Below are 25,946 nucleotides of genomic sequence, written 5' to 3' on the forward strand. Positions count from 1 at the left end.
GAGGTGTTTCGGGCATGTCCCACCGGAAGGAGACCTCGGGGCCGACCTAGGACACGATGGAGGGATTATATCTCTCGTCTGGCCTGGGAACGCCTGGGGGTTCCTCCGGAGGAGCTGGCTGAAGTGGCTGGGGAGAGGGCTGTCTGGGTTTCCCTGCTGAAGCTGCTGCCCCCGCGACCCGGACCCGGATAAGCGGGAGAAGACGAGACGAGACGAGACATTGACTCGGTCACTGTAACTCGTGTTTCTCTTCTCGCTCTGATTCACCAAAACCAACAACATTCTGCTATCTCACACTCTCTCACCTCAGGTTGCCCTGTGATTGGTCAGAGTCACCGGAGCTCTAAACCCGATAATACTATTAAAGAAATTAGTGATTGACAACTCATCAAACAAGTAATAATGAAGTGACCTTAACTATCATGCAATGACTCGTATCTCACAAACACTATATAAATTAACTTAACTCTTGTTTATATGTGAAGTGACTTAAGTTATTTTATCTTATCACTTTTACATTTTTCTTCTGTGTTTGATCTGTATTTTAACTTTATTCATGATTTTTTTTATACCCTTTCATAATAATGAATTTTTATGAACTATGAATTTCTTTATCAAAATAAATCATTTGATTTAGCAAGGGTTATACACATAACTGACTAAAGCGTACATGTGGAATCTGATGATGATACGAATACAACATACAGCTGATGACGTTACAGGACAGTTAGAGAACATAAGAGGAATCACTGGCAGGTTGGAGAACTGTTCATTCAGGTAGGAGTGGAGAACTGTAGGAGGCCATGAAGACCTGTTTTCCACAAAGGGGAAACTGATAAAAGAAATGAAAGGATAGGAGCTCGGTGCGAGAGAGAAGAGTGTGTCCATCTCCCTCCACACCAAGGTTTGTTGCTGTCGGTGTTGGGGCCCAGAAGCAGGAGACCGTGATTGGGCCAACGAACTGAACCTGTCCTTCAACAGGTTTGACTGTGTTCCTGACCCTGCGCATCCCAGTGAGCTGAACCACTTCAGGCCAGTAGTCTTAACCTCTCACCTGATGAAGACCATGGAGAGGATCATCCTGGGCCACCTCCGTCATCTGGTGCACAACAAGATAGACCTACTGCAGTTTGCCTATCGACCAGGCATAGGTGTGGAAAACGCTGTCATCTACCTGCTGCACAGATGCCTTTCTCACCTAGAGAACACCGGTAGCACTGTGAGAGTCATGTTCTTCGGCACCACAGGGTACTGTGCTCTCTCCCTTCCTCTTCACCCTGTACACATCGGACTTCAGACACAGCACTGACAGCTGCCACCTCCAGAAGTTTTCTGATGATTCAGCCATTGTCGGGCATGTATCTCAGGGAAACGATCTGGAGTACCTGGAGGTCATCGCGAACTTTGTGGACTGGTGTGCTCTAAACCACCTGCACATCAACGCCAGCAAGACAAAGGAGGTGGTGATCGACTTCAGTAGGAAACCACATCTGACTGCACCGGTGAACATTCAGGGCTTGGACATCGAGGTCGTGGAGGATTACAAGTACCTGGGTGTTCACCTAAACAACAAACTGGACTGGACACACAACACAAACACCCTGTACAAGAAGGGCCAAAGTTGTCTCCACCTGCTTAGACGACTGAGGTCCTTTGGAGTGTGCAGGACACTGCTCAGGACTTTTTATGACTCTGTGGTGGCTTCTGCCATCCTGTATCCTGGGCTGCTCTGTGGACTCCATGGAGGAGGTGGGTGAGAGGAGGATGTTAGCCAAGCTGACATCAATCATGGACAACCCCCTCTCACCCACTGCATCAGACTGTTTCAGACCTCAGCAGCTCCTTCAGCAGCAGACTGCTGCATCCACGCTGCAAGAAGGAACGTTACCGCAGGTCCTTCATTCCAGCTACCATCAGGCTGTAAAACACCAGCCTGAGTCAATAACAACCCATACTTTTTTTGTTTTCTCTTTACAGTCGTTGTTCTTGAACAAACTAAATCTGCTTTTTTTTGCACTGCCTTATATTGCACAAATCACTACCTCACTGTCTCATAGTTTTATAGTTTTAGCAATCAATTGTTTGTAAAGTTTTCCATCCACCAGTGTACATACAGAATGTCTTTATATTTCTACTTCTCTATATTTATTTTTTGTATATATTTTTCAGATTAGTTATTGTATGTTGAAGTTTTCCTGTCAAATTCATTATTGTTTTTTGTATATGTTTTTGCCAAACTCCGTTCAACTGTGACAAGGAAATTTCCCATACGTGGGATCAATAAATGTCTTATGTCTTACGTTGATTTAAAGCATAGATTCTCAATCGGGGGTCCGCGGACCCCTAGTGGTCCGTGATGTAATTGCAAGGGGTCTGTGAAAATAAAATATCTTTTAAAAAAGATCCTATGACATTTATACAAACGGCATTATTTTATTCAAATGTGACTGAGACACAACTGAAAGCTCATATTTGCCTCAAAGAGTGAATAAATGCCATAATGCAATTTAAAATGCAGTTTCGGCTGTTTCTATCAAATTGCATCGCCACCCCCCAGATCAGGTGGGGGTCCCTCAGGGTCAATCAAAAATCTGCAGGGGCTCCAGGACCCAAAAAAGGTTGAGAACCACTGATTTAAAGGACCCAGATGAGCACGGACCTTGGAGGCATCACTAGGCCCAAACAGCACAACCTCAGTCTTTTTATCATTTAAGTGCCCACGTCTTAATTTCTGCAAAGCTCTCTAGCAGTTGGTTTGCAGAGTAGTCGTCTTTTTGTTTGAGGGGCACATAAATTTGACTGTCATCAGCGTAAAAATAGAATGCAATACCATGTTTCTGGACAATTGATCTGAGAGGATGAAAGTAGAGGGAAAACAGAAGAGGGCCAAGTATAGAGTCCTGGGGAACTCCTGATCTGAGAAGGGCTGTAAAGTATAAATGACCTTAAACCTGTATGAGTGAAATGTACCTTATAAATATTTGTGTAAAAAGAATGCTCATTTGAGATATGAAACTTAACCAGTGCATCAGAGATGAATGAAACTCTTCTTGATGATTTAGTTGAACTCAAACTAACCTGAGTGTCATTTCTCTTTAGTTCTGAGCTCTCTGCTGTTCAGCACAACAAACCAAGGTTAGTCAACGTCTTCATTCACTTTAAACCTGTTCAATCCTCATCATTATTACTCAGTAGAGTCAAAGCTTTCAGTCAACATCTCTCAGAGAAAAGACATTAAATCAATCATATTGTTTCATCTGAACCCTCCCAGCTCGTCTGACTGTGAGTCCCAGCAGCTCTCAGGTCTTCTTATTAGACTTTGTGTCTCTGAGCTGTGAGGAGGACGACAGCTCTGCAGGATGGACTCTGAGGAGAAACACCACCACAGGACAGAGGAGTCAGTGTGGAGATGGGTGGGGGAAACCATTTGGTTCTTCCTGTACCATCAGTCTGACTCTCCCATGGGACAGTGGAGTTTACTGGTGTGAGTCCAGAGAGGGAGCAACCAGTAACAGCATCAACCTCACTGTCTCTGGTAAGCTCAGACTGTGGAGTTAGTATTGATGAAGCTGTGTGGAAATGGATGAAATGCTGTAGTTTGTCTCTGTGTTGAGGTGGACCAGTGATCCTGCAGAGTCCTGTCCTCCCTGTGATGGAGGGAGATGATGTCACTCTGCTCTGTAAAACAAAGACCACTCCCTCCATCCTCTCAGCTGCTTTCTATAAAGATGGCTCCTTGATCAGGACTGAGTCTACAGGTCACATGACCATCCACCATGTTACCAGGTCTGATGAAGGCCTCTACAAGTGTCACATCATCAGTCATGGAGAGTCTCCATCCAGCTGGATCACTGTCACAGGTGAGGAGGTCAGAGATGATTCTTCAGCAGCTTCCAACATTCACAATGAGACAATCAGTTCATTATTAGCTTTGCTTCATTCTAGGGAAACCCACCACCATACCTCCTCCTACATCCACACCTCCTCCTACATCCACACCTCCTCCTGGTTCCTCTCCGCCTGGTTCCACACCTCCTCCTGGTTCCTCTCCTCCCGGTTCCACACCTCCTTCTGGTTCCTCTTCTCCCGGTTCCACACCTCTTCCTGGTTCTTCTCCGCCTGGTTCCACACCTCCTCCTGGTTCCTCTCCGCCTGGTTCCACACCTCCTCCTGGTTCCTCTCCGCCTGGTTCCACACCTCCTCCTGGTTCCACACCTCCTCCTGGTTCCACACCTCCTCCTGGTTCCACACCTCCTCCTGGTTCCTCTTCTCCTGGTTCCACACCTCCTCCTGGTTCCTCTTCTCCTGGTTCCACACCTCCTCCTGGTTCCTCTTCTCCTGGTTCCACACCTCCTCCTGGTTCCTCTCCACCTGGTTCCACACCTCCTCCTGGTTCCACACCTCCTCCTGTTTCCATACCTCCTCCTGGTTCCACACCTCCTCCTGGTTCCACACCTGATCTTGGTTCCATACCTCCTCCTTGTTCCTCTCCTCTCCTCCCTGTGTTGTTGTCCCTTTCATTTCTCTGTTCTCTGGTTCTTCTGGTTCTCCTGGCAAGACAATATGTTCGTAGGAAACCTAAAGGTGAGACACAGACTTCTGGATTCATCTTATTTACAGAATAATTTCGACTTTCTACTCTTCATTAATCATTTGCATCAAAATTGTGCTTGAATATTATTATTCTAAATGAATTTTACTCAGCTCCACATTTCATCAACAGTTTTCTTTCATCAAATGTTCATTAAGATTAATTAATTTTGGTTCATTTCAGCTGTTGGAGGAGACGTCAGAAGACATCAAAATTTGACAGAACGAGAAACAGCCAATCAAACGGACCAGAGGTATTGTTGTTATTATTATTATGTTTTCTTTATCTCGATGTGTTTGTGAGGACCATCGTCTGTTTTGAGGTCAAGGAATTTCAAAAATACATATTTAGAAAGCAAACATAATACTAAGGCCACTTTTACAAGGTGTTAGCATTTTTGGAAAATTGGACATGTTAGAAAGTATGAGTGATGGCAATTTGAAAAGTGGAAAGTCATGAATTGCAGAATATAAGGTCACTTCTTCATAACACAACTGTGGTTCTCCCTCCATCATTGCCAACATGGGAACTGAAGTCTCCCAGCAGAATTATGGAGTCCTCAGATGGAATTCCTTCCAGGACTCCAGCAGTTAGATGTAATCCTCTTATTCCTCTTGATTATGGCTATCTGCTTTCCTTCTGGTCTTGCAGTGGTAGTACAAGTGTCTTTGGGAGTGGGATTGCGTTGATTTCTTAATCATCCACACCGGGGACATGACTCTTGTAGCTCTGTTTTGTTACACTTTATGTTGCTGCCCACAAGCCAATGGGTAGAACTCAGGCACGGAAGGGGTCAGTTTGGAACTCTTGAGTATCCCCACACCTGCCTAGTGCTTCTCACAGTACACACCTCCAGAAAAGAAGAGAGTCCACTCCCCTTCCCCCGGGTTTCTTTTTGTAGACGAAGTGCTGAAGCTTCTACTTAGCTTATTCATCAAGGTCCATGAATCACTCTTAGTCTAGCTCCACCCCTGGGACCAGTCTGCCTTGGGAAATGCTTCTAGGGGCTTTTGACTCCAACAACAAATTTACCATGATTGCGGGGACACACAAACCCCTCCTCTACATAGAGGTGGTGATTATTTAGGGGGAACTAACTGGCTCCAACACATTTAGCTGACAGTGGAGATGTAAATCTGTGAAATACCTCTTAAAACATTTAACTGAAACCTTTGACTCATTAGAGCCTCATATATGACACCAACTATAGAAACAGCAGTTATCAGGCAAACAACATGGACTTTGAATGACTTTCAGACTTGACTTTGATTCTGTGAAGAAGATTAAGCTGAATACAGATTTGCGGCAATTTAATGGATCCAACTAAAGCTTCTGTCTGATTTAAATGAATTCTAACCAGAGTCCAGTAGGTTGTTCATGGACTTTAATGCAGGACTGTGTGTGTTGCCAGTTGTTACCACTGAGCTCTGATCCATGTAAAACTGCAACAGAAACTTTTTGTGGTGGTCCACTTCTCCGTTTCATTTCCACCAGAGATGTTAAGGGGAAAACATAATATATTAATTCACATGCTGCAGGAGTGTTAACAGAAGCAGTAAATAAACTGTACTACTAATGTCAGTGTCATTCCAGCAGAACAATGACCCAAAGCAAACAGCAAATGTAGACAGACAAGGTTTAAAGACAAAAAGGTGAATGTTCTGCAGGGGCCCCGAGTCAAACCTAGAAAAACAACTGTTGGGAAATCTACACAGTATCTTTTCTGTCATTGTCAGTTGTCGATTGTCATTGAAGTGTCATAAGACAACACTAAACATAAACTATCCTCCAGAGTGGAAACTGATGTTTCACTTATTGCTGCCAAATCTGAACCAAATTAAAAACTGGGTTTAGAGTTACCCTCTGGACTGACATGTCAGGAGTGACGGGCTGCTGCCCATGGGTCAGTCAGATCGATTTCAAATATGGTGACTTCTGGCTCCAAGATCAAGTACTATTTTACTCCTAGTACTACTAAAGTACAAAATTCAAGGCTTCATCACCAGGAGCTGAGGTCACTATGGCTATGTCCATCTTTTATAGACAATCCTTGCTTCAATCAAGTGTAAAGACTCTTTGGTCAATATTATATATAAGATGTTGTAACATGGTGACATGTGGGTTAGTTTGGCGTCTTGCTGACTCTGCATAGTTGTCGGTGTAGAAGGAAGTCTATGGTTCTGGTTCCTGTTTTTAAGTCTCACACCACGGCTTCCTGAGACAGTTTCTGTCAGGGTGCTGGTAACTCTGACCAGTTGTCAGACCTCATGTGGAAATTGCTGATTCTCCCTTTATTCATGTGGTCATGGGAGAGTCCATCTCCACCACCATGTGTTTGTGGACACACGTCCCCTGGGAGACCTGTGGGGGGGTGAAGTGAGGTTGTCACTCATCATATACATGGTGAGAGCTGTATCATTATCACCAGATCCTAGGACCTAGATTACAGCAATACCCAAACCCAAAAATATTAAGTTTACTGTCATATAAATGAACTTTAAATCTCAGCGGAGACCAGTGCCAGGGAGATATCCAGTATCATTCAATATGTAAATTAAAAGCAGTCCAACATTGTCACATTTCAACTCAGGCAGCAATACCTGACTAGGTACAGCATCATAGAAAACATGACCAGTGCATTCAGAGATAGAAACACTAGATTAAATATGAAGAAAGCACATTAGTTCAAATCCTGTGTGAAAAAAGAAAAAACTGAAAGTCTGTGAGAATGATCTGAGCAAGTGACTGCAACTGGGTAAACTTTTGGCTAGCTAAACACTCTCCCTCACCTTCCTGTGAGTGTCTCCGGCCTGGAACTGTTTCTGAACTGGTCTTGGCCTCACTACCCTGCCCAATTTTAAATACTTACTGTTATCTGTTCCTACCTTAAAGTCATTGTCAGGCCGGGACTCAAGACATGACTCAGATGCAGAGATGGTTTCGCAGCAAATGAAGGCTTCATTATACAATAACTCATTATTCAAAAGTTTTTTCTTCTTGAATTTCCCTCGGGATTAATAAAGTATCTATCTATCTAATATCAAAAATACTCTCAGCGGAGAGAAAAAACAAAACAAAACTGACAACTCAAAATCACTCCCACCTGGAGGCAAACTAAATACGACGGTGACAAAAAACAAAAAAAAACTAAGATTCTAAGTTCTCAAAATCACTCACATGGAGGCAAAAACACTCAGAAACAGACTTAACTTTGGATTGGACTAGGTAACACGCTGGGGTGCATGAAAGGTCAAAACACTCTGGCACAAGACAAGGGAGGAAGGAGACCATATAAACACACAAGGGTAATAGGGAACAGGTGGAAACAATCAGGAATCAGGGAAAACAATCAGACCAGTGACACAAGAAGGTAGGGCAAGTGACCTGAAACGAGAGGAGAGTTACCTTTCAAAATAAAACAGGAAGTCATGAGACAAAAAAAGAACGGAAACAAAACACAAACACACAATAGCATCAAAGCTGCCAAAAGAATGAACAAGAACCAGAACCCAGTGTCTAACCATGAAGGTCGTCCTCTGTTAGTCAGTAACTAGTGTAATGTGGATGTGTGGTGAGGTGGTAGTAGTTGATCATCTAAACAGAATCCATGGAGTCCACTCAGTCAAAGGCTGCACCCAAACAACAACAACAAACACTGAACGTTTAGAAGAAGAGAAAAGTTTCCTGGAGACAGCGTCAAGGAGAAACATCTTCCAGAGAGGGTTAGGGAGTTTATGGCAGCGTTGGATGACCAGAACATTTCTGGAGTAGAGAACACAAGGTACCAGCTACCCTCTCCACACTACATTAACTTTGACTGAAAGATTTATTGGACTGGATCCAGTCCACTCTAGGAGAAGACAAGGAAGACAAGGACAGACTTTAGGAAGACACAGGAGACCAACTCTAGGAGAAGACAAGGAAGACAAGGACAGACTTTAGGAAGCTACAGGAGACCAACTCTAGGAGAAGACAAGGAAGACAAGGAACAGGAGACCACCTCTAGGAGAAGACAAGGAAGACAAGGACAGACTTTAGGAAGACACAGGAGACCAACTCTAGGAGAAGACAAGGAAGACAAGGACAGACTTTAGGAAGCTACAGGAGACCAACTCTAGGAGAAGACAAGGAAGACAAGGACAGACTTTAGGAAGCTACAGGAGACCAACTCTAGGAGAAGACAAGGAAGACAAGGACAGACTTTAGGAAGCTACAGGAGACAAACTCTAGGAGAAGACAAGGAAGATAAGGACAGACTTTAGGAAGACACAGGAGACCAACTCTAGGAGAAGACAAGGAAGACAAGGACAGACTTTAGGAAGACACAGGAGACCAACTCTAGGAGAAGACAAGGAAGACAAGGACAGACTTTAGGAAGCTACAGGAGACCAACTCTAGGAGAAGACAAGGAAGACAAGGACAGACTTTAGGAAGCTACAGGAGACCAACTCTAGGAGAAGACAAGGAAGACAAGGACAGACTTTAGGAAGCTACAGGAGACCAACTCTAGGAGAAGACAAGGAAGACAAGGACAGACTTTAGGAAGCTACAGGAGACCAACTCTAGGAGAAGACAAGGAAGACAAGGACAGACTTTAGGAAGACACAGGAGACCAACTCTAGGAGAAGACAAGGAAGACAAGGACAGACTTTAGGAAGCTACAGGAGACAAACTCTAGGAGAAGACAAGGAAGACAAGGACAGACTTTAGGAAGACACAGGAGACCAACTCTAGGAGAAGACAAGGAAGACAAGGACAGACTTTAGGAAGACACAGGAGACCAACTCTAGGAGAAGACAAGGAAGACAAGGACAGACTTTAGGAAGACACAGGAGACCAACTCTAGGAGAAGACAAGGAAGACAAGGACAGACTTTAGGAAGCTACAGGAGACCAACTCTAGGAGAAGACAAGGAAGACAAGGACAGACTTTAGGAAGCTACAGGAGACCAACTCTAGGAGAAGACAAGGAAGACAAGGACAGACTTTAGGAAGCTACAGGAGACAAACTCTAGGAGAAGACAAGGAAGATAAGGACAGACTTTAGGAAGACACAGGAGACCAACTCTAGGAGAAGACAAGGAAGACAAGGACAGACTTTAGGAAGACACAGGAGACCAACTCTAGGAGAAGACAAGGAAGACAAGGACAGACTTTAGGAAGACACAGGAGACCAACTCTAGGACATGTAGGATCAGGTCACGGCAAAATAACTTGATCGGGACATCCCTAATTCTGATACCTCACATATTCCATATATAACTGTACCTTTCCCTTCTCTGGAGATACAGACTTCCTGTCCATCTGCTTCTTTCTGCTGCACTGTTCTCCTCCTCTCTGTCCTTCTCTTGTGTCCCACCTTTTTCCCGTCTCTACCCGCCCTGCCTTAAACACATGGGTCCCTCCTTATCATCTGGGTTGTGTTCAAAGTGTCTTCTTGTAAAAAGGGAGTATTTGTTGTAACCACTGTCGTACTGCTTGCTCTGGGGATTTTACACTCTGGGTTCTGTAAAGTGTCTTTGAACAATTTAGGTTTTTATTGATGCAATATAAATAAAATAATCTTGAAGTTAGATCTGCACATGTGAGAATCTGGTACCAGCAAATATTTGCCAGTTATTGGACTTTGATTGATGGCCTGATCCATCAACTAATTGTTTCACTTCTACGGCTTCCAACACACAGCTGAAATTTAAAGTGAGGCTGTGTCTTGTTGCTTCTGTTTGTCATTTTCATTGTGTGTGTTTGTGTATTATGGAAAGATCAGGATTGTAACTCTGTATTTTGCAGCCATTCCTTGTTGAGACTGGCTTAAGCAGACTGAACTGGGACTGTGTCTGGGACTGAGTGATGCACATCACAGATCAGATCTTGACTGATAAAACAAAACCTGAAAATCTACAACAGGGTTTGATTTACTCTGAACTGTGTGTGTCTGTGTTCAGAGGTTCCACCAGAGCCAGAGGTCACCCACTGATGTCCATCTGCAGGACTCTGGCTGGTCCCCTCAGCCCCTAAATATTTTTATAAAGTACGCTTCAAATGTCTGGATCTCTCTGCAGGATCAATAAACTTTGGTCTAATTTTTCTTCATGGAATCCTGCAGTTATCCACTCCTACCTGAATGAACAATTCTCCAACCTGCCTATGATTTCTCTTACATTTTCAAACTGTCATGTAACATCATCAGTTTGTATCATAAGATTCCACATGTACGCTTTAGTCAGATACACTATATTACCAAAAGTATTCGCTCACCCATTCAAATGATCAGAATCAGGTGTTCTAATCACTTGGCCTGGCCCCAGGTGTATAAATTCAAGCACTCAGGCATGCAGACTGTGAAACAAGACATTTGTGAAAGAATGGGCCGCTCTCAGGAGCTCAGTGAATTCCAGCGTGGAACTGTCATAGGATGCCACTTGTGCAACAAATCCAGTCGTGAAATTTCCTCGCTCCTAAATATTCCACAGTCAACTGTCAGCTCTATTATAACAAAATGGAAGCGTTTGGGAAAAACAGCAACTCAGCCACGAAGTGGTAGGCCACGTAAAGTGACGGAGAGGGGTCAGCGGATGCTGAAGCGCATAGTGCAAAGAGGTCGCCGACTTTCTGCACAGTCAATTGCTACAGAGCTACAAACTTCATGTGACCTTCAGATTAGCCCAAGTACAGTACGCAGAGAGCTTCATGGAATGGGTTTCCATGGCCGAGCAGCTGCAGCCAAGCCACACATCACCAAGTGCAATGCAAGGCGTCGGATGCAATGGTGTAAAGCACGCCGCCACTGGCCTCTAGAGCAGTGGAGACGCGTTCTCTGGAGTGATGAATCACGCTTTTCCATCTGGCAATCTGATGGACGAGTCTGGGTTTGGAGGTTGCCAGGAGAACGGTACATTTCAGATTGCATTGTGCCAACTGTGAAATTTGGTGGAGGAGGAATTATGGTATGGGGTTGTTTTTCAGGAGCTGGGCTTGGCCCCTTAGTTCCAGTGAAAGGAACATTGAATGCTTCAGGATACCAAAACATTTTGGACAATTCCATGCTCCCAACCTTGTGGGAACAGTTTGGAGCGGGCCCCTTCCTCTTCCAACATGACTGTGCACCAGTGCACAAAGCAAGGTCCATAAAGACGTGGATGACAGAGTCTGGTGTGGATGAACTTGACTGGCCTGCACAGAGTCCTGACCTGAACCCGATAGAACACCTTTGGGATGAATTAGAGCGGAGACTGAGAGCCAGGCCTTCTCGACCAACATCAGTGTGTGACCTCACCAATGCGCTTTTGGAAGAATGGTCAAAAATTCCTATAAACACTCTCCTCAACCTTGTGGACAGTCTTCCCAGAAGAGTTGAAGCTGTAATAGCTGCAAAAGGTGGACCGACATCATATTGAATTCTATGAGTTAGGAATGGGATGGCACTTCAGTTCATAGAATGAGTAAAGGCAGGTGAGCGAATACTTTTGGTAATATAGTGTATGTGTATCTATGACAGATGTATGTTTATCTTGCTGTTCTCTTCTCTCTTTCTTCTGTCTGTACCCGGCTGGCCTTAGGCAGATGGGTCCCTCCATATGAGCTGGGTTCTGGTTCTGGTTCTGCTCGAGGTTTCTTCCTGTTAAAAGGGAGTTTTTCCTGCCACCGTCTCCTTCAGGCTGCTCTGGGACTTTCAGGCCGGGTTTTCGTAAAGCGTCTTGAGACGATTTGTATTGTTATTGACAGTATATAAATAAAACTGAATTGAATTTGTTGTTTTGTTCTCATGTGATTCTGTGGTTTTCTCCAAGTTGTCAGGAATAAAACAGATGCACAAAAACACAACTGCAGACAGAAATAGCTGGAACATCAGTTAGCTGCTGGAAACTCAGCAGAGAAGAGCTTTAGATCTGTGTGTGTGTGTGTGTGTGTGTGTGGAGTCTTTATTGGTGAAACAAAACCAAATCTTTTTTATATTTCCTTGTATAATTCAAAAGCCTGAAGACTGAGACAACACAGTGAACTCTTTGTATGTTCAAAATGTGCATCCCTGTCATTGGATTGGATAAGGGGCGCTGGCCTATCTGATCTTCAAGCTGTAAGCCTGAAATTTAAATGTTTAAATGTTATTTTGCTTCTAAATATGTTGACCCTTAAAGGTTTAACCTCATTATGTTTGTACAACAATAGTTGTGAGTAGCGTCCTCTCTAATGCACTGGCAGACAAGTTATCTCAGGAACATGTGTTCAGACATCGTACTGCACTGTTCAGCCATTTGTAATTAGGTCATTGGGTAACGAGTGATGAATGAGTGATGTTCCACTCAGATATAAGGTCTCACAATCCTCTCTTCTAACCAAGCACCATTAGGACAACAGACAGAGGCTTTGAATGCACAGCCAGACTTTTTGTCTTTTTGTCCACAGGGTCCTTTGTCCTGAACTCACATGAATTCATTCCCTGACTCGCCCCCATCAACACTGAGGGAGCAGCAGTGGAGAGAGTCAGACACTTCAGACAGATGGTAATCAGCCCAGCACATCAGCAGGTCTGAGCTGACAGCCATCCAGGACATTTAGTTTGTTACTAATTAGAATATCTCAGTGATTTTAGTTTAAAGAGCCTGTAACTATCAGAGATACACACTCTGTCATGCTGGGTGTCATTTAAAACTACAGAAGCTAATCTTTCCATTCATATCAAGCATCACAGAGCAGGAGCTAACCAGCTAGCCTCAGCTAACAGAGAAAACACACAGACAAACTTTGAATTTGACAGTCAGCATGTCATTTCCTCTCATGTCTTAATATTTAGTCAAATAATTGTGACTTCCTGGCAGAATGAGCCCTGTGCTTCATTTTCATACATCATACCTTTGTCTCCATCTAGTGGGCTAATGGTGGTACTACACATGACAAACACTACAGTCATATAGTAGTGACAGTTAGCTTTAGCCATAGGGAGGAAATATCAGTCTTCTTCTGGATTGTATAATGAGCACAGTGGTAGAATGTGATGCTGTCCAGGCTAAATAAAATGTGTGTACATTATCTCCTGTAGTGGAGTCAGTAGTAGTTTGTAGCCAGATTCCCTTTCAAGAGGTAGAAACCCAGTTTGATTCATGGGTCATTCATGTGGACCTGAGAGTTTTGAAGCTCTTCCTGATTTATTTCTTTAGTCAAGCTTAACCTCCCAGCACCCCAGGACTTAAGAGATGAACTCTTCAACCCTCTACGTATTGCAGGAAGTAAAACACAGAACACATTCAGAAATTCAAGACCTTGTGTCAAATTTTTTTTTAGATTCCCCATCTGCAGCCAAGTGACCAATAAACCAATAAAAATAAATCAGGGACACATCAACTGCAGACTCAGTTTACAGCAGATGTCTATATCCTATATGGAGAAGTGACCTCCCTCCCCCTGTAGTAAAAACCCCAGTTCCAATGAAGTTGGGACATTTTGTAACATGTAAATAAAAACAGAATACAGTGATGCCGCTCCGGTTCGGGGTCGCTGCTCATGGGGTCGATTGGCCGGCTCGCAGAGCAAAGCAGTTTAAACGTTTGACTCTGCGAACATACCCTGCTAACGCTACGATCACGGATTCTGCGATCTGTTTTTCCTGACTTCTGATTTTCCCAGTATATTCCCCCCACCATGAACGCCTGTGGACTTCTCAGGACACTACTTCTGTTACAATTTTTCCTCTCATGGTAGCTCGTCCCCACTAACGGACTACATTTCCCTGCCAACCAGCGGATCATCTACCCCAGAGGTTTCCTGCTGCAGCTTGGAATTAACCCTCAACTTGCCTCCAAGCTCCAAGCTAACATCAATCACCTGCATGAATACAGGACTGCCTAAATTCTCGCTTATACGGAGACTTGGTTAAATAAGAACGACTGTAACAGGATGCTGCATATTGACGGCTTGGCCCCCCTTTAAGACTGGACAGGGACGGAGAGCTCACTGGGAAACAACATGGCGGTGGTGTCTGTCTTTATGTAAACACACGCTGGTGCTCGATGGTTGTTGTGAGGGAGAAACTTTGTACCACAGACAGTGAACTCTTGGCTGTCTCTCTCCACCCCTTCAATCTTCCTAGGGAATTTCCACAGCTTTTTTTCATCCTGGTTTACATTCATCCAAGAGCTAATCCTGCAACTGCCACTGAACACATCATGAACTCACTGAACAATCTGGAACGTATCTCTCCCGACTCACCGAAATTTATCCTGGGTGATTTCAACCGCTTGCTCCCCAGGGAAAGCCCTCAGAGGTTTTCATGGGGAAGACGCTGGATAAATGCTATGGGTCACTTCCAGATGCACACAGGTCTCTTGTCAAGTCGACACTATCTCTTCATATATATCTCTCTGCGTGGACAGCATCATCCCCTCCAAAACTGTCTTCCCCAACAACAAGCCCTGGATTACCAAGGAGCTCAAGGAAGTCCTCAACAAAAAGAAGAAGGTTTATTTCACTGGCTCCGTATCAGAGAAGAAAGAGGTTAACAGGGAAGTTAAGTGAGCCATAAAAGTTGCCAAGGGAAAATATAAAAACAAAGTTGAGGAAAAATTCACACATTGAACCTACCTCCGCACAGCCTGGCGAGGCCTCTCCCCAGTGACCTCAACTGCTTCTACACCAGGTTTGAGAAAGACAATACCACCCAGCTGGAAGAGATCAGGACTACACTTCAACCCACCGACTGTGTATTCACCTTCAAGAGCCCTGAGGAGGTCTAGAGAGACCAGCTCACCTGGCCCAACATCAGCGGTCGGATGCTAAGGCACTGTGCGGAACAGCTGGGAGGTGTTTTTCAGACTCTGTTCCAAAGTTCCTCTGACAGCTGCACAGTCCCCCAGCTGTGGAAACACATAATCATCCCCATCCCTGAGAAGAGCACAACCAAAGTACTCAGTGAGTTCAGACCCGTGGCTCTCACCTCCCTCGTGATAAAGGGTATGAAGAGGAGTGTTAAACAACACATCATCATCAACTAACTCACAGACTGACCTTCTCCAGTTTGCATATTGCTCGAGCAGAAGCGTGGATGATGCCAAAGTATTCATTCTTGACACTCTACACAGCCTCTTGGAATGCCCCAACACGTCAGCTACACTCGTGTTCGCTGACTTCTCCTCTGCTTTCAACACCCTCCAGCTTCACATCTTGGCTCACAAACTCTTCCCACTTTCACCTGGATGATCAGCTCATCCTATGGTTACTGGACTTCTTAACCCACAGGTCACAGAGAGTGCTGGTCAATAACACCTTCTCCGACCTACGACACACCTCCGCTCTCCTCAGGGCTGCATCCTCCCTCTGCTGCTCTTCATCTTCTGATGACTGCAGATCAACCCAATTCCTTCCTGGTCAAATATGCCGACGACACAGTTCTCCCGTCTATGCTGTCAGTTCCACAGCCCAGTCCTTCAGGAGTTTGTGCACCCAAATGCATATATTGTATGTACACTGCCTGGCCAAAAAAAAAAAGTCACCACCTGGATTTAACTAATAAACAGGTATTCACCTCCTGTTGGATAATTACTGCATGGGTGATTATCTTTCAGCTGACAACAAGTTATTTAAGCCCAACTGATGCAATGAGTAGCTTCTCATTTTTTCAACAACCATGTCTAAAGACACATCCTGTGGTCGTCTGTTTGAGAAGGGTCAAATCATTGGCATGCATCAAGCAGAGAAAACATCTAAGGAGATTGTAGAAACTACTAAAACTGGGTTAAGAACTGTCCAAGGCATTATTAAAAACTGGAAGGATAGTGGAGAAGCATCAGGGTAAGAAGAGAGGCAGATGAAGTGATGCACCCATCATGCCTAGTGTCTACTGTACAAGCCTGTGCTATGGGGCAGTGCTATGATCTGGGGTTGCTGCAGTTGCTCAGGTCTAGGTTCAGCAACATTATGAGGTCAGCTGACTACCTGAATATACTGAATGACCAGGTTATTCCAGGCGGCATAGTGGAGAGGTGGTTAGCACTGATACTTCACAGCGAGAAGGTCCGGGGTTTGAATCCATGGGCCGACTGGTTCCTTTCTGTGTGGAGTTTGCATGTTCTCCCTGTGTCGCGACCCTTAACAGGAATAAGCGGGTATAGAAGATGAATGAATGAATGACCAGGTTATTCCATCAATGATAATCTTAAATTAAAAATATATATTAATATCTACGTGGTCCTCTGTTGAGTTCAGTGTTGTAACTAAATGAGAAGCAAGTTATATCAGTAAAGATTAATTTTCCCTAAAGGAAAGATGTATCTCACTTCACCCAAAGCCCAGATTTTCCATTTTTCTGGAGACACTTAAAGGCACCATGCATTTGTGGATCTGCGGATCTGACCAGCGTGAAAATAGTCTCAAAACTCTGCATGCGTGCGCAGCCTGATCTGTCTGTATCTGCCGACCCGTATACAAAGTCTTTTGAAAATGAAAAGGATGAGCTTTGTGACTTTGCAATACAATCACACAAGTTCAGATTGCTCTGTACACATTTGTGACCCACCCCCAAAGTTCACATACAAATTGTTGTACACATTCGTGAATCTCATGTTTCACATGTGGTTCATGTAACATGCATTTGTGACCATTTTGAGGATGGTGGGAGTGTTTAGCTGGTGGAGACCAAACATAGAGCCAAAAGAGACAGAGTACTGGAGCTCATCAGGAGGACACTGAGACAAACTCCACTGAAGGATGGAAGCTGTTCATCACATCAACTTTAAAAGACCTTACATTGACTTCATCTCTTGTTGGATGCTTTCTGGTGTCGCTTATCGTCTCTGACTCTAGTTGTTCTGCTGTGTCCTGCTCCGTTACTTCTCGTCAGACCTCTGTCAGTCTGAGAGATCACTCTGATTGGCTGATCAGCTCAGAGAACCAGAACCCAACATGATGATCTAGACAGAATAAAGAGCAAGTGATCAGTTGATTCAGGACAGAACAGCTCTGCACCACGCTTTGTAGCATCCTAGCTTCTGTAGCCTCCAAGCAAATAGTAGCTCTTCCTGTTTCCTCTTTTGAATGATGAATCCAGACTACTGCCACCTGCTGGTATGAAGAGTTATGTCCTCCAGCTGGTTGTTGGTTTTAGATCCGGACTCAGGGGACGTGACAGTCGACCTTCAGAAATCCTCTGATGTTGGTTTGATGTGTTGGAACATTTAAATGTCAAACTGAGAAACATTAACGTCTGCGACAGGAACAAAGTTCAGTTTTAACCTTTTTACAACACAGATACACACCCATCATCTTGAGCCTCATAAACAAATGTCAGCTTGTGTGTGTGTTTCTGTGTGTGTTTGCCTGTGTGGGTGTGTTTTTTTCCTCAGAAGTGATCTGTGGACTTCTGGACTTTAATCCAGAGATCTTTATGAGAGTGAAGCTGAATGTAGAGAGAGACACACCTGGCCCCTCCCTCTCTTCACCTGTCAGAGGAAAGCTGACACTGTCTTCACAAACGTGGCTGCAGAGAAGTGTTGTCAGAGAGTCAGTAGATGATCAGCTGCTGTGAGCCTTAGTTTGACAGGAAGATGAAGACGTTGGTGGTGTTTGTGATCCTCGTTCACAGTAAGATATCTTCTTCCTGGATCTGATTCTCACTTCAGCCTGACATCATTTCTCTCACGTCTGTCTCTTTAAAGAAAGTCAGTGATGACCTGTTTCAACTTTGATTAGTTCTTAGTTTGTCTGTGAGGGACACGTCCAGAAGCAGAGTCTGATGTTCTGTTCACGTGGACTGTTTCTAATCACTGCTGTAAATGTCAAATCACATCAAGAAAGAAAGAATCAAACAGATTGAAGGTGAGCTCAGAGCTAACGACTGCTTGATGATCTGGCTGCAGGTCAGGACTTCACTGTTGGACACAAACATTTACAAATGTCAAATGCAAAGCTAGTGACTTCTTCATGGGGGGATGTTGACGACTAGTTTCCTCATCCAGATGCCACATTACTGAGAACAAGCAACAGAGACATATTAAAGGTTAATAAATGTTAACCTTATTAAACAGCAGCTGTTTTCATTCACCCTATCTATCCTGAAGTGCCCTTGAGCAAGGCACCTAACCCCTCACTGCTCCCCGAATGCCGCTGTAGCATGGCAGCTCACTGCTCCGGGTTAGTGTGTGCTTCACCACACTGTGTGCTTTGTGTGTTGCAGAGACCAAATTCCTTGTATACACAAGTATACTTGGCCGAGAGACCTTAATCTTAATCTTAGAATGTGGGACAGGTTTTCAGTGACTGGAACAAACTGAATGTCCTGGTCTGGACTTCACAGCCTCCATCCTGTTTATTTCTGTCTCTAGACAAAAGTCTGAACATTCACACATTAACAACAGGTCAGTCTTCAAATGGGTTCTTACTGGAATCAACACAAATGATCCAAAGCTTTCTGAGCAGCACAGAGGACAGAACGTTGACTATCACATGTCTGGATGTATCAGATGATCAGAGAACAGTCGGTCCAGTCTTCTGTTCCTGACATTGTGAACTGGAACCAGGTCAGAAGTTAACTATCAAACACAAACACAGTGAGCTACGGTGTCCTGGAGTGGACAGAAAGACAAACATCTGTAGAATGAGGCCATGTTTCCTAAGCTGAGTGCTAGAAATACTAGAAAGAAGACAAGAGAACAGAGCATTGACTTTGGACCCAGCCCCCCTGGACCTTATGGACAAGCAGACCATGAACATGAAGGATGTTTCTCAGTAACATCTTGCTCCAATCGGTAGATGTTCTCTCTGTGTTTGCTGCATGTTAGCTTCCTAGTGTTCCAGACTTGTAAATCTGTGAAAGCAAGAAGCCATCTCTGAATACTTGACATGAATAACACGGTTGGAGTTCTAGTTTGGACGTTGAGACAGTTTGTGGTTTAGATTGGTGCTGTTAAAGAAGAGATGTGTCTCTGTGTTAGTATCAGGACCAGAGGAGGCCTTTTACTGATGGAGTGTAGTGCAGAGATCAGTCCTGAGAGATGGTGCACCATGAGTTCATTCATCAGTTAGAGCTAAAAATCATCTTCTGCTTGACTGAACTCTAAACTGTTCCAGGACTGGAGTAGAGGACAGACCTGATCAACACAATCTTACAAATGTCATTACTCATTACTTTGAGCAAGAGAGGAAGTTTTTCAGCCAAATCTATGAAAACTGTCAAAACACATTCAATGATCTGTTCTTTGACTTCAGTCTGTGAATGAAATGTAGTTTTTCATTGACTGACTGATAGTTCAACTGGTTTCTCTGGTCCCTGCAGATAATGTGACCTACAGTCAGTCATGTGTCAAGTCAAACCCACAGCATGCAGCTGATTTGTGTTTCTCTTTGTGTGTCCTCTCAGTTTCCCAGCATGCCCTGGCAGGTGTGGTGCAGGTGAATGAGGGGGCGGAGTCTGTCCTGCTACCCTGCCACGACTTGGATTCTTTACCTGAGGACCCCACAGTGATTTGGACCAGGAACGATCTCAGTCCCAAATCTGTCCACAAACGAGGTGAAACAGATGAAGTTGAAGGTCAGAACCAGGTTTACAGGGGGAGGACATCGATGACGCCTGATGCTCTAGACTCTGGAGACTTCAGCCTCACTCTGACAAAACCCCACCTCTCTGACAGCGGCAGCTACACCTGCTCCATTAGTAATGGAAGACGAGAACGGAGGGTGACAGACGTACATCTACAGGTCAAAGGTCAGAAACAAACCTCAACATGTGTTCTCTGTTTAAATATGAGGAGGAAGAAAAAGACTCAACTGAACCTTTGTGAGGTTTCACTTTCTGTAGCAGAACATTTGACAAACAGCAGTGGAGACAAGAGCAGCACCTCATTCATTCATTCATTCATTCATTCATTCATGCTACAAGATATGACAGAACCAGTATTAACTCTGTCAAAGACTGGAAAACCTGAAGGAAGGTGATGGGTCCTTCTAAGAGTGTTAGAGAAAAGTGTAAGGAAGAGTTTCTCACAGACATTTAGCAACGATGAAAGGATGAAAATCTAACTCAGGTTTTTATGTGATCCAGGAATGAAGTTTGAAAGCAGCAGTGTTTTCATTTTATCAGGAACAGTCTGGGGAGACATTCCTGTAAAGATGATGCGTTGTGTTTCTGCTAATGTGATGAGATGCTTCTAATTAGGGCTGTCAATAGATTCAAATATTTCATTTCATAGTTAAATTCAAATGAATCACACATTCTTTAAAAGTCTGTTTCAGATAAACCCGGAAGGTACATTTGAAAGTTTTTAATACTCTTCTCAACGTAAGAAATTAGAGGACAAGAGCTTGGTGCCAGAGAAAAGAAAGTAGAGCATAGGAGGTTGGTATGTGAGAGAAGAGAGTAGAGGACATGTGTTTGGTGCATTGTCCCCCAGCAGCCTAGGCCTATAGCAGCATAACTAAGGGATGGTTCAGTCCAGTTCTAAATATATGCTTGGTCACAAAGAAAAGTCTTAGTCCTGACCTTAAAAGTAGTGAGGATGTCTGCCTCCTGAACCCAAACTGGGAGCTGGTTCCACAGGAGAGGAGGCTCCTCAAGAAAAGGAGGAGGCCTACTTTTTGAAATTCTAGGAAACCACAACTCGGAATAAACTTTGAGATGGAAGTGATCTGTTGGGATGATCTGGTCAAATTAGGTCTTTAAGATATGATGGAGCTAGGCCTTTAAGGAACCTGTATGTGAGGAGGAGGATTTTAAATTATATTCTAATGGGAGGCAATAAAGAGAAGCTAAAACTGGAGTAATATGATCTCTCCGGTTAATTCCTGTCAATGCCCACACGCAAAGAACCTGTATAAACATATAGGTTTTAATATAGGTTTTGAATATATATGACATACATAAAATTGGCCGTTTTCATATATACGCATATGCTATATATATGTGTATATATGCACAGATAAACTGCATATAGGTTTCATATATGCGCATATATCCTCATATAGGTTCTTTCCGTTTGGGTGCTCTTGCCGCAGCATTTTGAATCAACTTTTAAAGAGTATTTGGATCCAGACAGTAATGAATTACAGTAATCCAGTCTGGACAACACTAATGCATCAACTAGTTTTTGATCCAGTGGTAACTCTGTTCACATCCACAGTAAATGCAGATAACTTAGTTCTAGTAGAGAGGAGACTCTGACAGGACGTTGAAGATGAACTTATCGTCCAAAAACCCATTCCTTTATCAATTACTGCTCCTTTTTCTCTGCTTGACTTCATCCTCTTCTTCTTTGGGGAGTTTTGTCAGTTTTGATGCTACAGGGTGTATTACTGCCCTCTACAGAGTAAAATGATTTACTATGACCACTGTGTTACTGCTGCTTTAATCACATCCTGATTTCAGTTGACTTTAATGATGAACTAATCCCAGAAAACTCACAATGATTCTATGGATCAGTTTGAAATATTCAGGGAGTAATGGAAGAAGAGGGAGCAGCCACAGTGAGCTGTTAGATGAAGAGCTGCAGACTGAACACCTCCAGCTTCTCATCCAGGAAACAAACACCTGCCTCTACAGTTGATCTGCTTTATTGTCCTCTCAGACCAGCAGGTGGACGTGAAGGTGCAGGAAGGGGCGGAGTCTGTCATCCTACCATGCCGAACAAACGCTGACCTGCCTGAGGACACCTCAGTGGAGTGGACTCACTCTGAGCCAGAACTCATCATGGTCCATGTGTATCGAAACGGAAGTAACCAACTTAACAATCAGGACAGGTTTTACAAAGACAGAACAAAGATGAATGAAGACCTGCTGGAAACTGGAGACTTCAGTCTGACCCTGAAATACCCCACAGAGAGAGACTCTGGATCATACATCTGCACCGTCTACAGAGGCCAAGACATCCTGAGAGAGAAAGTAGTGCTGCACCACCTCAAAGGTACTGTAAGGACTGTAGATACAGGTCAGAGGTCAGAGGTCAGAGCTGTAGATACAGGTCAGAGGTCAGAGCTGTAGCTACAGGTCAGAGGTCAGAGGTCAGTACTGTAGCTACAGGTCAGAGGTCAGAGGTCAGAGCTGTAGCTACAGGTCAGAGGTCAGAGCTGTAGATATAGGTCAGAGGTCAGAGGTCAGTACTGTAGATACAGGTCAGAGGTCAGTACTGTAGATACAGGTCAGAGGTCAGAGGTCATGTTGTTGTTTATGTTTCTCCAGTCTCCCAACCATCTCCAGTCTGGCCTACAGTTCTCATAGTTCTCCTGGTTCTCCTGCTTGTTCTTGGTGTCGTTGGGGGTCTTTTGTTTCATTGTCGACACTACTTCATGTCAGGTGAGTCTCTACTACTACACTACCCATAATGCTGATGGTAACATGTGTCCTGTGGAGGAGACTTGTTCCAGCTGCTGAAAGAGTTCAGAGTTCAAACAGCTGCTACAGAGAGCTGAAGAGAAACTTCCAGGTTTAGTTCCAGAAGTCAGAAACTCTTCATCAAACATGTCTGCAGCACTTTACAGGACGCTTTGACTAGTTACCAAGGAACGAGTCAGGAAGACATCAGGGACAAACGGAGACACAATCCAGCTCTAATCAGAAGCTCCTGACGTCCTCAATCAGGACCTGAGCTCTGAGCTCATGAGTCCAGGTCTCTCCCAGTCCCAGTAAAATCAATTTTTTTTTCTTTCAAAACTGATTATGTAATACTTGACAGATAATGTAATATATATGTTCATTTTCAGGCCAGAGTTCTACATTTTGTGTTTTGAGAATCTAAGAATGTTATATACACTGGATTTCAAACAACACAGAGACTATTGGGTTAAATTGCAAACCTTGAGTAGCATACAGCCATATGCACATGTGCAGAAACGCAGGGACATGCAACTACATCCTGGTCTTACTGAGAGGGTGATGGACTTACCTCCTTGGGAGACCAGAATTCCAGCTCAGATAAGCTTCTGAGCAGCACTGGAGACCCCAGGTAACTCTTCCCTAAACGTACCTCTTCACAGATTTCCAACAAATCACTACCTCATGAAAACAACCACAAACCAACAAAACAACTTTCAGTAACACTTCATTTGAAGAGGGCATATCCACTCATAAATGGTTATTATATCACTTTCAATGTCAAATTGACATCTTACTCTATGTCAAGTGACATAGTGGTCAGCTGACAAACTGTCATACTTTTAGCATATTATGAGATTTACTTGTATAAATAAAGATTAAGTAAAAATCAAAATGACAAAACACAACTGAAATGGTTATTTTTCAAACTCCTTTTTGGGGTTCATACAGGGTTTCTGAAGTTGTATGTTGTTTCTAAGATTAAGGATTTAAATCCTGTTTTATTGACGTGACAACGCTATCTGCTGGTAATGTCAGTAACGTGTTTATATCGGATTTTCCATTATACAGTCACTAGTTTTGTTATAAAAATTATGCTTTTGATATGTTAATTAATTTCAGACGCCGGCATCCTGGCCACTAGAGGGCCTGCAATGGAGAACATGATCAGGGCCTTTTTCAGTGGTGGCTAGCTGAAAATATGTCCAGCAGCAATGAAGCTTTCTTAATAAATGGAGATTGCCTCAAAAAAGATATCCTGGTTTGGGCTTCCAATTTTATACTATGGGGCTGTGAACACAGCATTTAAGAAATCTGGTCACCTTACTATGTGACTAGTATATTACTAGAATTGTTTCTCCTGTGCAATCACCTGCTGAATTTCAACTTCATACAGCAGTGCCCGGTTTTCAAGATAATTGAGCCAAATACAGACAGTCAGAAATTCCTGCCTTTATATATATACACTATATTACCAAAAGTATTCGCTCACCCATTCAAATGATCAGAATCAGGTGTTCTAATCACTTGGCCTGGCCCCAGGTGTATAAATTCAAGCACTCATCATATTGAATTCTATGAGTTAGGAATGGGATGGCACTTCAGTTCATAGAATGAGTAAAGGCAGGTGAGCGAATACTTTTGGTAATATAGTGTATGTGTATATATACAGTCAGGTCCATGGGACATCGACACAATTCTAATCTTTTTGGCTCTATACACCACCACAATGGATTTGAAATGAAACGAACAAGATGTGCTTTAACTTCAGACTTTCAGCTTTAATGTGAGGGTATTTACATCCAAATCAGGTGAATGGTGTAGGAATTACAACAGTTTGTATATGTGCCTCCCACTCTTTAAGGGACCAAAAGTTATGGGACAGTTGGCTGCTCAGCTGTTCCATGGCCAGCTGTGTGTTATTCCCTAATTATCCCATTTACAAGGAGCAGATAAAAGGTCTAGAGTTCATTTCAAGCGTGCTATTTGCATTTGCAATCTGTTGCTGTCAACTCTCAATATGAGATCCAAAGAGCTGTCACTATCAGTGAAGCAAGCCATCATTAGGCTGAAAAATTAAAACAAACCCATCAGAGAGATAGCAAAAACATTAGGTGTGGCCAAATCAACTGTTTGGAACATTTTTAAAAAGAAAGAACACACCGGTGAGCTCAGCAACACCAAAAGACCCGGAAGACCAAGTAAAAAACAACTGTGGATGTACAGGATGAATTCTGAAGTGTTTCGGGCAATATTATCTGCTCATATTCAGTCAAATGCTTCAGAACTCATTGGACGGCACTTCACAGTGCAGATGGACAATGACCCGAAGTATACTGCGAAAGCAACCAAAGAGTTTTTTAAGGCAAAGAACTGGAATGTTATGCAATGGCCTAGTCAATCACTTGGCCTGAATCTGATTGAGCATGCATTTCACTTGCTGAAGACAAAAGTGAAGGGGAAATGCCCCAAGAACAAGCAGGAACTGAAGACAGTTGCAGTAGAGCCTGGCAGAGCATCACCAGGGATGAAACCCAGCGTCTGGTGATGTCTATGCGTTCCAGACTTCAGGCTGTAATTGCCTGCAAAGGATTTGCAATCAAGTATTAAAAAGTGAAAGTTTGATTTATGATTGTTAATTTGTCCCATTACTTTTGGTCCCTTAAAAAGTGGGAGGCACATATACAAACTGTTGTAATTCCTACACCATTCACCTGATTTGGATGTAAATACCCTCAAATTAAAGCTGAAAGTCTGCAGTTAAAGCACATCTTGTTCGTTTAATTTCAAATCCATTGTGGTGGTGTATAGAGCCAAAAAGATTAGAATTGTGTCAATGTCCCAATATTTATGGACCTGACTGTAAATGAGGAACATACAAAATGACCATGTCAATTGTCATGAAGTTCTGTCATTTTGATTATGACATTGATGCTGACATTTTTACTTAATCTTTATTTATACAAGTAAATCACATAATATACTATAAGTATGACAGTATGTCAGCTGACCACTATGTCACTTGACATAGAGTAAGATGTCAATTTGACATTGAAAGTGATATAAT

At 43.4% G+C, this 25,946-nt stretch overlaps 1 protein-coding gene and 1 pseudogene across 2 annotated transcripts in view; both read left to right on the forward strand.

The window, feature by feature from the left end:
* LOC311491647 (low affinity immunoglobulin gamma Fc region receptor III-like) overlaps positions 1–25,946 on the forward strand; it is a 293,642-nt pseudogene that overhangs the window by 88,911 nt on the left and 178,785 nt on the right. The gene's annotated exons all lie outside the window — the stretch shown is intronic.
* On the forward strand, positions 1,067–24,072 carry LOC311486200 (cell adhesion molecule CEACAM20-like; the record flags this gene model as incomplete). The annotated part of the gene is made up of 6 exons (XM_084541979.1): positions 1,067–1,211; positions 3,272–3,535; positions 3,615–3,860; positions 22,137–22,283; positions 22,389–22,472; positions 24,002–24,072. The coding sequence occupies 6 exons, from the start codon at positions 1,067–1,069 to the stop codon at positions 24,070–24,072; spliced, it is 957 nt and encodes a 318-aa protein (XP_084398105.1).

The sequence above is a fragment of the Chelon labrosus genome (genome assembly GCF_963514085.1).
Source record: "Chelon labrosus genome assembly, chromosome: 1".
NCBI classification, from domain to species: Eukaryota; Metazoa; Chordata; class Actinopteri; order Mugiliformes; family Mugilidae; genus Chelon; species Chelon labrosus.